This window comes from Cordyceps militaris (genome assembly GCF_000225605.1).
Source record: "Cordyceps militaris CM01 unplaced genomic scaffold CCM_S00006, whole genome shotgun sequence".
Classification (NCBI taxonomy): domain Eukaryota; kingdom Fungi; phylum Ascomycota; class Sordariomycetes; order Hypocreales; family Cordycipitaceae; genus Cordyceps; species Cordyceps militaris.
This window is the reverse complement of record NW_006271974.1, coordinates 2,049,694-2,062,883: the sequence shown is the minus strand read 5'-3', so window position 1 is coordinate 2,062,883 and position 13,190 is coordinate 2,049,694. Positions and strand designations below refer to the sequence as shown.

At 55.4% G+C, this 13,190-nt stretch overlaps 7 protein-coding genes across 7 annotated transcripts; 3 read left to right on the top strand and 4 right to left on the bottom strand.

Annotated features, from left to right (window-relative positions):
- Nucleotides 1-764: 764 nt before the first annotated feature.
- On the top strand, nucleotides 765-1,605 carry CCM_07916 (uncharacterized protein; the record flags this gene model as incomplete). Its single annotated transcript, XM_006673056.1, has 4 exons — nucleotides 765-788; nucleotides 846-867; nucleotides 928-1,389; nucleotides 1,442-1,605. 4 exons carry the CDS (start codon nucleotides 765-767, stop codon nucleotides 1,603-1,605), a joined length of 672 nt encoding a protein of 223 aa, XP_006673119.1.
- A 365-nt stretch (nucleotides 1,606-1,970) lies between these two features.
- CCM_07915 (GrpB domain protein) lies at nucleotides 1,971-2,624 on the bottom strand (the record flags this gene model as incomplete). The annotated part of the gene is made up of 1 exon (XM_006673055.1): nucleotides 1,971-2,624. One exon carries the CDS (start codon nucleotides 2,622-2,624, stop codon nucleotides 1,971-1,973), a length of 654 nt encoding a protein of 217 aa, XP_006673118.1.
- Nucleotides 2,625-3,011: 387 nt separating this feature from the next.
- CCM_07914 (Acyl-CoA N-acyltransferase) lies at nucleotides 3,012-3,818 on the bottom strand (the record flags this gene model as incomplete). Its single annotated transcript, XM_006673054.1, has 3 exons — nucleotides 3,012-3,599; nucleotides 3,665-3,744; nucleotides 3,797-3,818. 3 exons carry the CDS (start codon nucleotides 3,816-3,818, stop codon nucleotides 3,012-3,014), a joined length of 690 nt encoding a protein of 229 aa, XP_006673117.1.
- A 358-nt stretch (nucleotides 3,819-4,176) lies between these two features.
- On the bottom strand, nucleotides 4,177-6,259 carry CCM_07913 (methionyl-tRNA synthetase, putative; the record flags this gene model as incomplete). Its single annotated transcript, XM_006673053.1, has 3 exons — nucleotides 4,177-4,674; nucleotides 4,726-6,020; nucleotides 6,073-6,259. 3 exons carry the CDS (start codon nucleotides 6,257-6,259, stop codon nucleotides 4,177-4,179), a joined length of 1,980 nt encoding a protein of 659 aa, XP_006673116.1.
- A 244-nt stretch (nucleotides 6,260-6,503) lies between these two features.
- Nucleotides 6,504-7,075, top strand: CCM_07912 (Nuclear transport factor 2; the record flags this gene model as incomplete). The annotated part of the gene is made up of 2 exons (XM_006673052.1): nucleotides 6,504-6,558; nucleotides 6,612-7,075. The coding sequence occupies 2 exons, from the start codon at nucleotides 6,504-6,506 to the stop codon at nucleotides 7,073-7,075; spliced, it is 519 nt and encodes a 172-aa protein (XP_006673115.1).
- Nucleotides 7,076-7,662: 587 nt separating this feature from the next.
- On the top strand, nucleotides 7,663-8,114 carry CCM_07911 (uncharacterized protein; the record flags this gene model as incomplete). Its single annotated transcript, XM_006673051.1, has 2 exons — nucleotides 7,663-7,721; nucleotides 7,787-8,114. 2 exons carry the CDS (start codon nucleotides 7,663-7,665, stop codon nucleotides 8,112-8,114), a joined length of 387 nt encoding a protein of 128 aa, XP_006673114.1.
- Nucleotides 8,115-8,440: 326 nt separating this feature from the next.
- CCM_07910 (beta-glucosidase 2 precursor) lies at nucleotides 8,441-11,396 on the bottom strand (the record flags this gene model as incomplete). Its single annotated transcript, XM_006673050.1, has 4 exons — nucleotides 8,441-10,315; nucleotides 10,381-10,469; nucleotides 10,533-10,960; nucleotides 11,134-11,396. The coding sequence occupies 4 exons, from the start codon at nucleotides 11,394-11,396 to the stop codon at nucleotides 8,441-8,443; spliced, it is 2,655 nt and encodes an 884-aa protein (XP_006673113.1).
- Nucleotides 11,397-13,190: the final 1,794 nt, after the last annotated feature.

Sequence of the window (13,190 nt, the reverse complement as noted above, 5' to 3'; positions counted from 1 at the left end):
GAATACGACGGTGAGAGTCTGTCTTATCTTCATCCCTAGTCGTCGGGCTTATTGGCTGACGCCTCTTCTGTAGATTGCATGCTGACGGCGGTCTCAGATGGCATGGATATTTCAGGTACATATGTAAGTATTACAGGCGTGCGAGACCACAACGCGATCACGACGGTTATTTTGCCTCAGCATACTGGTGACAAATTTCGGTGACTAGCCATCATCAGAGACAACTTTGGTGGTGTGGTTGTCAAAATAGACGACCACGCGGCGCTGCACTTGTATGGGTACTGCCCACCACTTTTGCTAGCACCCTCGTTTTGTTTGCATGATCGGCTCAAGGCCCGCTCGATACCGTTTTACCGGCTTGGCGCATAATAAACGGAGTTGGGAATAGCTTTTCGAGTCTGGGCCCATGGCCGGTCCGGAGTACAAGGCACAGAGACAAGTCGTTCTTGACCATACTGGAGGACTTTTTGCTATAATACTAAACTCTAAATTAGCTCAACACTTGTATGGTGCAAGAGTACAACGCATTATACCCCGGAGAGAATATGTCAACGAAAGGGCAGATTGGTGATATAAGCCAGTAGGTTCTTATTGGCAATCAGGCGGTACAATGCAGCCGGACATGATTATACGAGAAGAGTACTCTGGCTTTTATTTTGCTTCGCTTTTGAGAAGAAGCACCCGTGAACATGACGCAAGTTATTGATCAGCACTATTTTCGAGCATCTTTTGTGTACATCTTCTACTGAAAGCAATCCTACGAAATGCAGGCTACCCAACCGGGCTGCGTCTGTCAATATTTCTGTAACGTACTGGTATAGTTTGTACTCTTACCACCAACCCAGGTGGTGAAGCAGGCTAGCGAGAGTAGGAAATTGCAAAAGTGCCTGTGCCAGTGGATATATGTATCTGTATTATAGCCATCAGGCGAATTCAACTATGTAAAGGGCTATTCAGCTCCCCTGGCCGCTATTCAGCTCCCCTGGCCGCTATTAGATCTTAAACGGTCACAATCATATTTACCTCAAACTCCCTCTCTACGGACTACTATGCTCTTTATCTTTTTTCATTTCCTAGTGCTCCTCGCTACCGGTGCCATGGCACTATCACCCCGAGATGCTATCCATATCGATGATATCGATCGATACGATTCCTTCTTGGAGCAACTCGACTTGGATGTCTTCCTCGACATGCACATGGAGAAGAGCATGATCAATATTGACGTTTTTCGCCACCCCACAAATATCAGGATTCGCTCTGAGCAGTTTGCTCCAAGCGCTATGGCGCACGAGTACTTTGATCAGGAAGAGAAGATGGCCAACGAAATTTTTGGAGTGAACCCAAACGACAATGGAGACTTGATTGGGAAAACCAGCTGTCGTATGGCTGGTTCGGACCCTCACCCTGGGAGGAAGAGATCGGATGGTCTTGATAACGTCAGAAGGCTCTCAAACTGTTTTCAATTCTGCGGCTCAGTTGCCCATTGCCGTGGGAACAATGGATGTCCACACTGCTTTGCTATACGACAGGGCTGTCTTTGGCAGAAATGTTGTCGATGAGGGCCAACGCCAAAAAGCTCTACTGTCGGATCCTTCGTCTGCCTGATGAGAGCTGGAATGACATGATACTTTAGTTCTGTCTCTTTTTTTAATGTTACAGCGCAAATTGAGTAAAAAAAAAGTATGCACTGCGTCTTCTCCTTGAATTTACCTGCAAAGGCTGCTTCTGTGAGGGGATAACAAGCCACCTAGGCAGGCTACGGCATTAGGCCACACCCTACAGCCTCACCGCCGTTTGAATAATAATTTAATCACGAGTATTAATGCTAGTTACTCGACTCAGAGGGTCAATAGATTCTGCCTAGCCTCTAGAGTCGACATTTCAACAGCATTTAACAGCATTTACAAATTACCGTCTCTCTTGTCTTCCATGGTCCCTTGCCCTGTAATTCGATTTATTGCTACACCCCCTCAGTCTCTAGCAATCGGCTGTCCGTCCTCGGTAATGTACCCCTCAGCCACAAAGATACGATGCAGCAGCTCCCTGATCCAGCCCTCCTTTCGCAGGTTATAATCCATGCCGTTGCCGCCGACCTCGTTGGTGGCCGCCGCCGCCTCGCGCTTCACCCGCGCGTACGCCTCGCAGTCCTCGGCGTGCGCGCGCAGCCAGTCGCGCATGAGCAGGTGCCGGCGCGTCTCCGGGCACCCGGGGCCCCAGACGTGCAGGTTGCACCAGTTGTCGCTGTAGCCCAGGAAGAAGCGGTGGCCGTGCCACGACCGCTCGCGGCTGCGGAAGTGGAAGCCCTGCGCCTCCAGCGCCGGCGCGTACGACGCCTCGTCGTCGACGTCGCCCACCGTCAGGTCAATGTCGATGATGTCCTTGGCCGGCAGCCCGGGCACGCTCGTCGAGCCCACGTGCGAGATGGCGAGCGCCGACGCCCCGAGCGCCGCGCGGATCCGGGCCTCGAGCGCCGCGAAGCGCGACGCCCACGAGGGCTGCGCCTCGGTGATGGCCAGCGGCGCGGCTCCCTCGCGGCGCGGGCTGACGTGCTCGACTTGTTCGGGCTTGTATTGGTAGTCCTGGAGTATTTCCTTGACTGTGGGTTTGGGTTCGGTGGCGGCCATGGCTCTTGTCTGTTTGGTCCTTTTTTAGACGAGACTGGCGCTGATTCCTTGTATGATGCTGGATCTTCTGGCGCACTGTGCAGGTTTCAGTGTGTGAGAAGAGGGGAGATGACTGCTGGCAAGATACTGCGGATGGGGGTGCATTTGTATGCAAATCTTCACGCCGTCCGCCTCATAAGCTGTAAACGACTTGACAAGTTACATCCTGTCAGGCGTCGGCACCATCATCCCCGGCGCTTTTCCGCATCAAGCACGCCGGTCATGATCCACGTAGCTAGTGACTCACAGACTGATCAGCAACCACAAAATATAAATAGGCGGGACCACCCATCCTCACCCATGCTGATATTTTCCTTGTATTGCATCACTTTATTCGTAGCTGGGTCATCAAGTAGACGCTTCATACCGAAGCTCCTGATACCCTCTGGCCGCGGCCCTCCAAGCATCATCTCGGCCTTTGACGCCGTCCCTCCACTCCAGCAGCATCTTGATCTCCCCAAAGTAATTTACACCACCCACCTGCGTAAAGCCGACCTTCTCAAAGAGCGCGCGACTCCCCGTGTTCCCCTGCTGGATCTTGACCATAAGCGCCCGCAGCGACTTCACCGCACCACCCTGCGCATACTCTTCCAGAACGGCATCGAGATTCGTTTGTATGTACAGTAACAAACTCCGCACCGCGGCTTCACCGTAGCCTTGACCTCTATGCTCCTTGGCTGCAATCATGACATCGACCTCGCCAATGAGAGCATCACCCCCGCCGTCGTCGTCGTCGAGGTGGAGGAAGAAGTTGACATCGCCAACCATGTGCGGATCGGCGTCTTGCTTCTGCGCCGTGATGATCGTTTCTGTGCCGGCCACGACGGGTTCGCAGATGAGAAAGGTGAGTTTGTCGGCAGACGTGCGCCACGATTGCTGGTTTTCGTACTCTTCTTCTAGCGTCATAGGCTCCGATGCCGTGGCTTCCTGTATGTCCTGAACGAATGCTTGTGAGATTCATGTCATGCAAAGACATGCCTTTCGCGGGCGACAAAACGTACGGGATCCTGCATCCAGCCATGGTACTTGACCACATGGTGTGCCTCGTAGGGCACCAGAAGCGCCTTTGCCGCCGAGATGGCTGTCCAATCCAGTCAGTCGCAACTAGCCGAGTTGACAAATAGACAACTTACCTGTATTCTGATTGACTCGCATGATTGCATGGTGTTGTCTGAGAAAATCTGATGCTCGATCAGTTGAGCAACATCTCGGGAAAGTGGATATCGTCAAACGCAAAAATGCAATTAACGAAGCACAGCTCTACACCAAGAAAGACCGATGTTGCCAAGCCATGGTAATCCAATGGCAAGTTTATGACTGATTGGACAAATCTCTGTCGAACATTGTCACTCTAAACTTGACTGAGCTTGGTGAGCGGGATTGAAGAGTATTAGCAGCCGCAGGTCGTGACTACCGGGTGGTGTATTACGCCGGGTCAAATGGGGTACTACATATGCATATCGCAGTATATGATACAAAAATACACTAATTTACAGATAAATTCACAACCAACTTAGTTGGGGTCATTCGGTGGCGTCTGCTCCATGGGGAGGTCCGTCTCGAGCAGCTTGGCAACCTGCGCCTCGCCCATCCTGGCCTCCATGGCCAACAGTTCCACCATCTGGTTCATCTTGGACTTGGCCGCCTTCGCTCCCAAATACGCCTGGAGCTGCTGGAGCACCTCTGCGTCCGAGACATCGCCGCTGGCCATGGGCGGGAAGAGCGTCAGGTGCTTGTTGGCGCGGTCGTGGTTGGACTTGGTCTCGTTGGCGGTGCCGTAGGCGTCGTCGGCCTCGGGCTTGGCATAGGCCACCGTGCGTCGCGTGGGCTGCACGCCCATCTCGTCGAGTAGGCGTTTCATCTTGCCCGGCATCATGGGCTGCAGCAGAATGGCGGCGATGCGAAGGGCTTCCGCGCTGCGGTGGATAGTCCAGTTCAGGAGCACCGGCGACAGGGGCTGGGTCTGTTTGGCGAGAACCCACGGTTGCGTATCGGTGATGAACCGGTTCGTCTATTGTAAGATTAGTCATTGTGCCTGTGCGGTGTGCCAGATGTGACTTACTTCTCGTAATAACTCGTACACTTCGCGGATGGCACCACTAGTATTATAGTCTTTCATTTCGTTGGAAAAAGCATCTGGAGCCCGCGCAAGGACAGACTCTAGCGAGAAGAACTGCGCGTATTCCTCTTTGCCTTTGATTGTATCCAGCTCTTTAAAAGCGCCGCTGTTGCTAGCGTCGACGGCTTTCTCGGTTGACCAGCCAGCAGCGCTTTTCGGTTTCGCAATTCTATAAAAGAGGTTGCCAATATTGGCCTGCAGCTCCTTTCCGTAAATGGCAGAAATGATGTCGTTGGAGTAGCTCATATCTTTGCTAAAGTTGCCGTTGCGCATCAGAAAGTACCGCAGGGGATCAACGTCCCAGCGCTGTAGGGCAAAGACGGGGTTGACGACGTTGCCGAGCGACTTGGACATTTTGCGGTTCGACATGGTCCAGTGATTATGACAGAGGATGCCTTTTGCAGGCGGAAGACCAAGGGCCAGGAGCAGCGCGGGCCAGTAAATGGCATGGAACCGCAGGATGTCCTTGCCAATGATGTGCAGGTCGGCCGGCCATATGCCCATGTCCTCTGTCGGGCTGCGCCACTTGCTACCGTAGCCCGTCTTTGTGATGTAGTTGATGAGTGCATCGACCCAGACGTAAATAGTTTGCGACGGGTCCTCCGGGTCCGATACGCCCCAGTTGAGCCGCGAGACAGGCCTGGTCACGGACAGGTCCTCGAGGTGGTTTTCGACCCAGTCGCGCACCTCTTGCATGCGATTCGCCGGCTTGACCCAGTCCGGGTTCTCATCATAGAACTTTAGCAGCGCGTCCTTGTACTTGGTCAGTGGGAAGAACCACGTTTCCTCCTTGACCCATTCGACCTCGTTGTCCGACTCGACGCTGACCATGATCTTCTTGCCCGTCTGCGGCACGATGCTGGGCCTGACCAGGTCCGCGGGGTAGAAGCACTCATCGCTGACGCAGTACCAGCCCTCGTGAGTGCCTTTATAGAGGCCGAGCTGCGCGTGCTTGAGCTGCAGCCAAAACTGTGCGACGGCGTCTTTGTGGTCCGCGTCGGTGGTGCGGATGAAGAAGTCGTTTGATATATCGGCGTCGTGCGTCAGGCTGCGGAACTTTTCGGAATTGACATCGCAAAAGGCTTTCGGCTCCATGCCTTCTTTGGCGGCGGCGCGCTGAATCTTCATGCCGTGCTCGTCAGTGCCGGTGCACAAGTAGGCTTCGCGGCCGTTGATCTGCTGCCATCGCTTCACGACGTCGGCGAGGACGGTGCAGTAGAGATGACCAATGTGGGGGGCTTCAGGAAGTTAGGGTCGTAATTGCCAGTTGTAATCGTGTATTGCGCATACCTGCATTGACGTAGAAGATGGGCGTGGTAACGTAGAAGGGCTTCTCCTTGGTTTGCGCGGAGCTGTTCCAGCGGCGCGACAATGGCCCATTGGGGCGACAGCTGGGGCAGATCCACGACGGCCTGGCCAGGCGATGGAGTGACTGGACTTGCAGACCTCTGAGGGGCTGTAAGTGTTGCAGCGTCATTTTGTCTGCGCAGTTGTCGCTGAGAAGCTCCTGTGTCAAAAGAAATGTGAAAGAAGCCTGCCACCAAGCTATGCCGCCAAAAGCTCGCTGGTGGATCTGCGCTGCCTGGACGTATTCGTAGCGCCTGGTGGATCAAACAGCATCAACTTCTTCATCCAGCATATCATCTCTCATGCCAATCATACAATACAAATTCACCCGAAAATAACCAGTTATACCAAATTTTCCATATATCACACACAAAATGAGCAATTCCAACCTCCCGGATGCGCACACCCAGGTGCAGGTCTCTAGCGAAGGTACGGCTGCCAACATGCTCCCCAACCGCCCAGACAACTGACCAGCCTGCCAGCCGCCGACAATTTTGTCAACACGTACTACCAGTCGGTCAACAGCAAGGCCAACCTTCAGAGCTTTTACGTCAACACGTCGCCGCGGTACTCGATACCCGCCGACATCTCCATCAACGGCCAGCTCGTCGCCGCGCCCGCTGACTACCTCAAGCTCATCGAGGCGCAGGGCAGCGGCGTGCACTACGACGTCGAGTCGCTCGACGCGCACGTCATGAACCCGTCCTTCAAGTTTGGCATGCCCGACAACGTCCACGACGCGGCCCGCGCCGAGCGCAACGGCTCCCGCATGAGCCTCGTCGTCACCGCCGTCGGCCGCGTCCAGTTTGGCCGCGGCAAGGACGCGCCACAGAAGATGTTCAACGAGACGTTTGTGCTCGTCCCCAACTGGGATGCCATGGCGAGGAACCCGCCGAGGGGGGCCAAGAAGTGGCTGATTATGTCGCAAAATTTTCGCGCGCTGTGAGAAGAGGCGGGGCTGGACGGGAGAAAAGCAGAGATGGCAACATCAGATATGGAACTTGATTTTGGAATAGCAGGATAGGCGCAATGGCGTTGGATGGCTCGGTAGAGCTTGTTTGCAGCACCTTTAGTTCTGCATCGTGTGCTTTGACGGCGTTTGACAGGACGGAGTTGAGTTGGAGAATATATGCAACTCAACATGCCGTAACTCTTAAATCGACAGAAGCGACGATTTTGTCTCTTCAAGAAGCCTCCCTTTGAGAGTCGCGTGAGCTTGCTGAAATGCTATGTTTAATGGTGCATTACCGCCAATGTTTAGTGCACCACACAACCTGCGATTCAGTTCATTGTAGATCAGTAGTAACTTTGAGAAATATTGAAGGAAAAGAAAATAATATAGAAAAAACGCCGGTATCCTATTAACTCACTTATGCTCGCTATCCCGAACACCACAAGGAGCAGGGGTCCACACATTCCACCACCTCAGCCAATCAGTGTCCCCTAAAATTTACCGACTCCAAAGCCAGCATCACCATCCATGACCAAATCCAAGCTTCCTCCATTCATCTTCAACCACGCATTCCCGCCACAATGCAAGCCCTCACCCGCATAGCACGCCCCGTGCTGACGTGCAAAGCACTTCCCATCCGGTACACTTCTCTCCTCCGCCGCTCCACCAATGCCTGCGACCTGACTGACCCCTTGGCCGTCCTAGGACCTTTACAACCCTCTCCCCCCTCCGGCCGAGCCTCTACGCCAACCCGATGCGAAGACCAAGCGCCATGACGTGCTTCACACCTCTTCCCTCGACCACCACCGCCGCCGCCGTCGACGTCGTCGCCCCCTCGGCCATCTCCGCGCACCCGGCGCTCGCGGGCGGCGCGAGCCAGATCCGCTGCGGCCCGCGCAACACCATGAACGGCGCGACGAGGCTGGTGCAGAAGCGCCGCCACGGGTACCTCGGGCGCACGCGCACGCGCACCGGTCGTGCCATCCTGAAGCGACGCCGGCAAAAGCGACGCGCCAAGCTGGGCTGTCACTAAAACGGGGGGGCAGCGGGCGCCTGATGGCAGCAGGCAGGGAAGAATCTGCTTGATCCAAAACCGCGACGGTAGCATATCGAAAGTAGGGGGGTTTGAAATCCCGGGCTCCATTTGTTGGTGAATGGGAGCGTGTAGCATTTTCCGTGTTTGAAATAGACCAAAGCAGGCTGAGCTGGAGCTTATTCATGGTGGCATTGGCAGAGTGCCACAGACATTCGTGTACATTACAATCTATTGGCGAGTTTATTCTGTCTCATCTTCCCCTCTTTCTAATCGTGTTCTTCATTCCGTTCAACCCCTACCCCGTACCCCATCTACACAGGTTTCTAGACGGGGCCCTTGACGCCAGACTCGCACGTCATTGATTCGACATGACAGACCGTACCCAGAGTATCACTGGCCTCACCGAGCCACACCTTGTACGCTCCGTCAACCTTGGGCACCACCCAGTCCTGGATCACCGTGTCCCAAACACTGAGATCCTTGCGCGTCAGCCGCAGCTCGACCGTCGCATTGCCATTCGGCGCCAGCGTCTCCGTCTTTTCGAAATCCCGCAGCTGGATGACGGGCGTCTCGTAGCCGGCGTCCTCGGGGAACTGCAGGTACGCCTGCACCGACGCCTTGCCGCTGCGCGTCGCGCCGACATTGGTCACGCGCACCGAGAGCGTGTACGCCGTGTCCCAGAGCGCCGGGTTGCCGCCCTGGCCGCCGCCCGCGCGCGGCCCGGGCTTCTGCTCGGTCGAGTAGCCGGCGGGGTACGGGTACTTCTTGCTGGCGGCGTCGCGCACGGCGGCGTCGGCCTCGGACTGCTTCACCCACGAGTAGATGTAGCGGAAGATCTTGCGGAAGCCCGCCGGCTTCACGCCCTCTTGCGCGGTGGGCATCGCCTGCGTGTAGTCGAGGATGCCGCTCTTGGCGGACCGCGGCGGTGGCGTCCTGGACAGGGGCGTGACCTTGGTGATGGACGCGTCGCTGAGGCGGAACGTGGTGTAGCTCAGGCCGTGGCCAAAGGCGTAGCGCGGCGCAATCTTTTGCTTGTGCAGCCAGCGGTAGTCAATGTACAGGCCCTCGGTGTAGTCGTCGGCCTCTTGGTTGCCGAGCGCGAAGCTGATCAGGTTCGTCACGCTCCGCGGCATGTCCTCTTCGGCACGCGTGATGCTGTACGGCAGGTGCCCGCTCGGCGACACGTCGCCGTAGAGCACCTCAACGAGGGACCGCCCGGCCTCCTGGCCGGGCAGATGGGCAATCAGCACCGACTTTACGGCGGGCAGCTCGATCCACCTTTCCAGCAGCATCGGCCCAACTGTGTGCGCGACAACTACCACGTTTTTGTACTTGCTGGCAACATCTTGCACGAGCTTGTCGCCGTTATGCCAGGCGTAGAGCTTGGAGGCGTCGCGATCACCGTGGTTGCCCTCGACTGTGTACGTATTCTCGCCTGAGTCGGAGTTGATGAAGACAATGGCCACGTCGCTATCCGCCGGTGTGGGCAGGGACCGAGGCATCGAGTCCGTGTTGTGCAGAGTGACGTTGGGCACGCGGGCCCGCAGAGCGCCAATAGGATCATCCAGATACATGTAGTCGACAGTGCCGCTGCCCCAGCCCTGCCCGAGCGTGCCCTTGTTGCAGTTTCGATCTGAGCACGCGTTAGGCCCGTCCGGGTTCTTGGCCGCGTCTGTACCGAACACAGTGATGGACTGCTCCTCAGACAGAGGCAGCAGCGGGCCGTCATTCTTGAGCAGCGTGATGGCGTCCTGCGCCACCTGCCGGGCCACGACGTCGTGGTCGCCGCGGACGTCGATATTGTCGTTGACAACGCCAACGGGCGACTCTGGGAACGCGGCGGGATAGAGCATGCCGCGCGTGTCTCTAGTGTTGTAGTGGAAGTTGGTAGCGGGAAAGTCCTGGTCCTGGCCCATGTGATACCACGCCGCGACGATGCGCGTGGCCATGTCGTTGAGCCGGGTCATGGGCACCGAGCCATTGAGGACGGACCGCGTCAGCTCAAACATCCAATAGCTGTAGCCCAAGAGCGGCACCTGCTTGTCGCCGGGCATGTCCATGTCCAGGCCGGCCAGGGCGGAGTCGACACCGGACATGTGGCCGAGCCAGTCGCTCATGACGAAGCCTTGGAAGCCGAGCTCATCCTTGAGGATGCCGTTGATGAGGTTTGGATGCTGGCTGCATGCAGACCCGTTGACCTGAAGAAAGAAAGAAAATGATTAATCAACCAATAGTTTTACTAAAAGCGTATGATGCGACGTACAGCGTTGTACGCAGTCATGGCGGCCCCCACGCCGGCATGGACTGCTTCGGCAAATGGCCACAAGTACAGTTCATGCAAGGTCCGGTCATCTTTTGTCCACAAATGTTAGCTTTCGGCCGACTCTGAACCCGAGCTGGGGGGATAAACAATACCGATATTGGCACTGTACGCTTGCTGAAACGGGTGGTACATGCGGTACATTTCCTGCTCGTTGCCCACGAGGTGCTTGATGGTGGCAATGACGCCCTGCTCCTGGATACCCCGGATAGTCAGGCGCGCCCCGACCGCCTGCAGCGCAGGATCCGCGCCAAAGCCCTCCCAGTTGCGGCCGCCCTTTGGCTTCCGTCCGATCGGCCCAACCGTGGGACCGAGCAGGATATGGACGCCCTTACCCCGGGCCTCCTGGCCCAGAGCTACGCCACGCCGGTACAGGAGCGTCTTGTCAAAGGTGGCGCCGGCCGTGATACCACCAGGGAAGGCGGTGACGTGGTCGGCTTGCCGGATGCCGCTGGCGCCGTCTTCGAGACACAGCATAGGGAAGCCGACGCGGAGGGCCGAGCCGGTGTTTCCATTGCAGCGTCTGAAGGATTGTTAGTGAGCCTGAGTTACTGGGGGCACAGTATAGGGGTGTATGATGGGTTCGGAGAAGACGTACCCTATTCGCAAGTTAGCCTGATGTCTGCATGAAAATGGGGGCCCCAAACTGTTACAAGATGGGCTGCATCGCCCCCCGTCTTATTACCCCTCGGGAACCTCGACTTACCCATGAAAACGCCAGTTCCACCCGTGATGTTGGTCTTTTCGGCCAGGGTCATGGAATCAACCAGCCGCTTCGCCTTTTTGTAGCTCTCCCGCCACTCAACTACCCAGCCACCGTACGGCGCGGGATAATACGGTGTCGAGTCGTAGGCTGATACCGTATTGTCGGCGCCGGCCGGCCCCCCCAGAAGGAAGATCAGGATCAGAGCGCCTGCCACCGAGGCAATAGTACTCTTTCGCAGCAGCTTCTTCTTCATCTTTGGTAAGGATGAGGATGCTCAAAGTAGCATGTTGATGGAATCTTTTGAAACCACCGATTCCAAGATGAAAGAAAAAAAGAAACCGACAGAGGTTTAATGACCACTCGCTAGCGCACACACGAGACTGTCGCAGGACCAGAAAACAAGATGAACTGGGCTGGTGCTGTTTGCATGAGACGGCGTGCATCTGATGACGCTCACATGTTGGAAAAATGACACTTTCTTTGCCGTAGCACCATTGTGAGCGCACCAGCTACCAAGTTAGACGAGAGGGTTAGCAAGGGGCACGCGGCGCTACGGACGGGGTATCACACTACCGGAACTGATTTTGCGGATAAGGGTTTCGAGAGAGGCATTCAGTACTTAGAATTGGTCACTCGGGCGATGATCTGGAAAGTAGTCGGATCGCGGTGCGGGCCATCGCTTGCAAATCCTGGTCATATGAGTATTGCGTTCCCACCACATTGACAAAGATTACTTCATCTTCGACTATCCGTGATAACCCTGTTCTATTTCTCTTGTCATAGTTTCATAATTATCGTTGCCCGTGTAGTCAAGTTTTCGATGTTAAGACAGCAGATAGCACGCCCTAGTTCTTTGTGACATGTAGCCACTTGACTTGCTACGCCACATCGCGTGCCCTCGAATGTCGTACCGCCCGTCTATCTTTTCTCCTTTCATGCATTGAATAGTCGTACGAGAACTGGGGTTGGCGACATGGAGGGTTGCTCAAGGGTTGCTGCAAGACATCTTGTGGTTGAACTGTCACACTACACTGGATGCTGCACATGTCCACTCGCGCCTTTTACATTTTAGGCACGATCACAAGCATGAAATTTGCGGCTGGCTGAGACGGACTGACCGGCGCAAGCCACACGCAGTGCTCAGCTTGACGCGGGGTATATCAGCAGGCGTAGTATTGCATCTCACCAAATGACTTTATTTCACAGCGCGTCGACAGCTGTTATTTTATTGGTTGCGATAACTTATTGTATTCAAGTATTCCACGACACAGTTTACGAGACCCTATCAGTTTGTTTTCTGACTTTGCTCTGTCACCCTTGTAGCCCAACCACCGTCAGCCGAGCCCATCGCGAATACCAAAGCGACAGCAGTCGGGCATCGCCCTGATTTCACAAGGAAAATTTGATTTCCCTTCAGATGCGATTCCTCGGCCCCTTGTATACATGCACCTTTGTGCTGTCTCAGACGCCACGTTCTGAGACTGGCATGAATCTATCAACTTTTTTTTAGTTACTTAACAGAGGACACGTATTGGCATCTGTCATCGTATTATTATAAGCTAGCTCTCGCCGGATCGTCCGCGCCATGCCGGTGGTTTATCCCTATCAGGAAGGTTTGATTGAGCCAGTCCACACTAATACCCCAGGTTGCCAACACACGGCTTTGGCGCACAGCCTTGGCGGGCGGCTGACGAGAAGCCAAAGCACACTCTCTTGCATGGGCTTACCAATTCCTTCATATAGAGAGAGGTTCGTGTCATGCGACCGTATAGCATGTCTGATATAGGGCGCTCAGGGTCTTTGAACTATCCTCCCGACTCCAGCACTGCCATCTCCAACGCAGTGTATAACCTGCAGACTGTAGAGTAGTTTTTCCATATCAAACCGTAGATTGTGAGTCGAGAGCAATTCCATTCCGCAATCATCGACAGTGTCCAGGCGTCGGCAGAGGACAGAACCATCACCCAACCCACCCCGCAAAGGCTGGGGTCAATAAACCCATCATCTCCACGCCGCCCGGCATCCAGACCCTCAATTCATGGCGGTG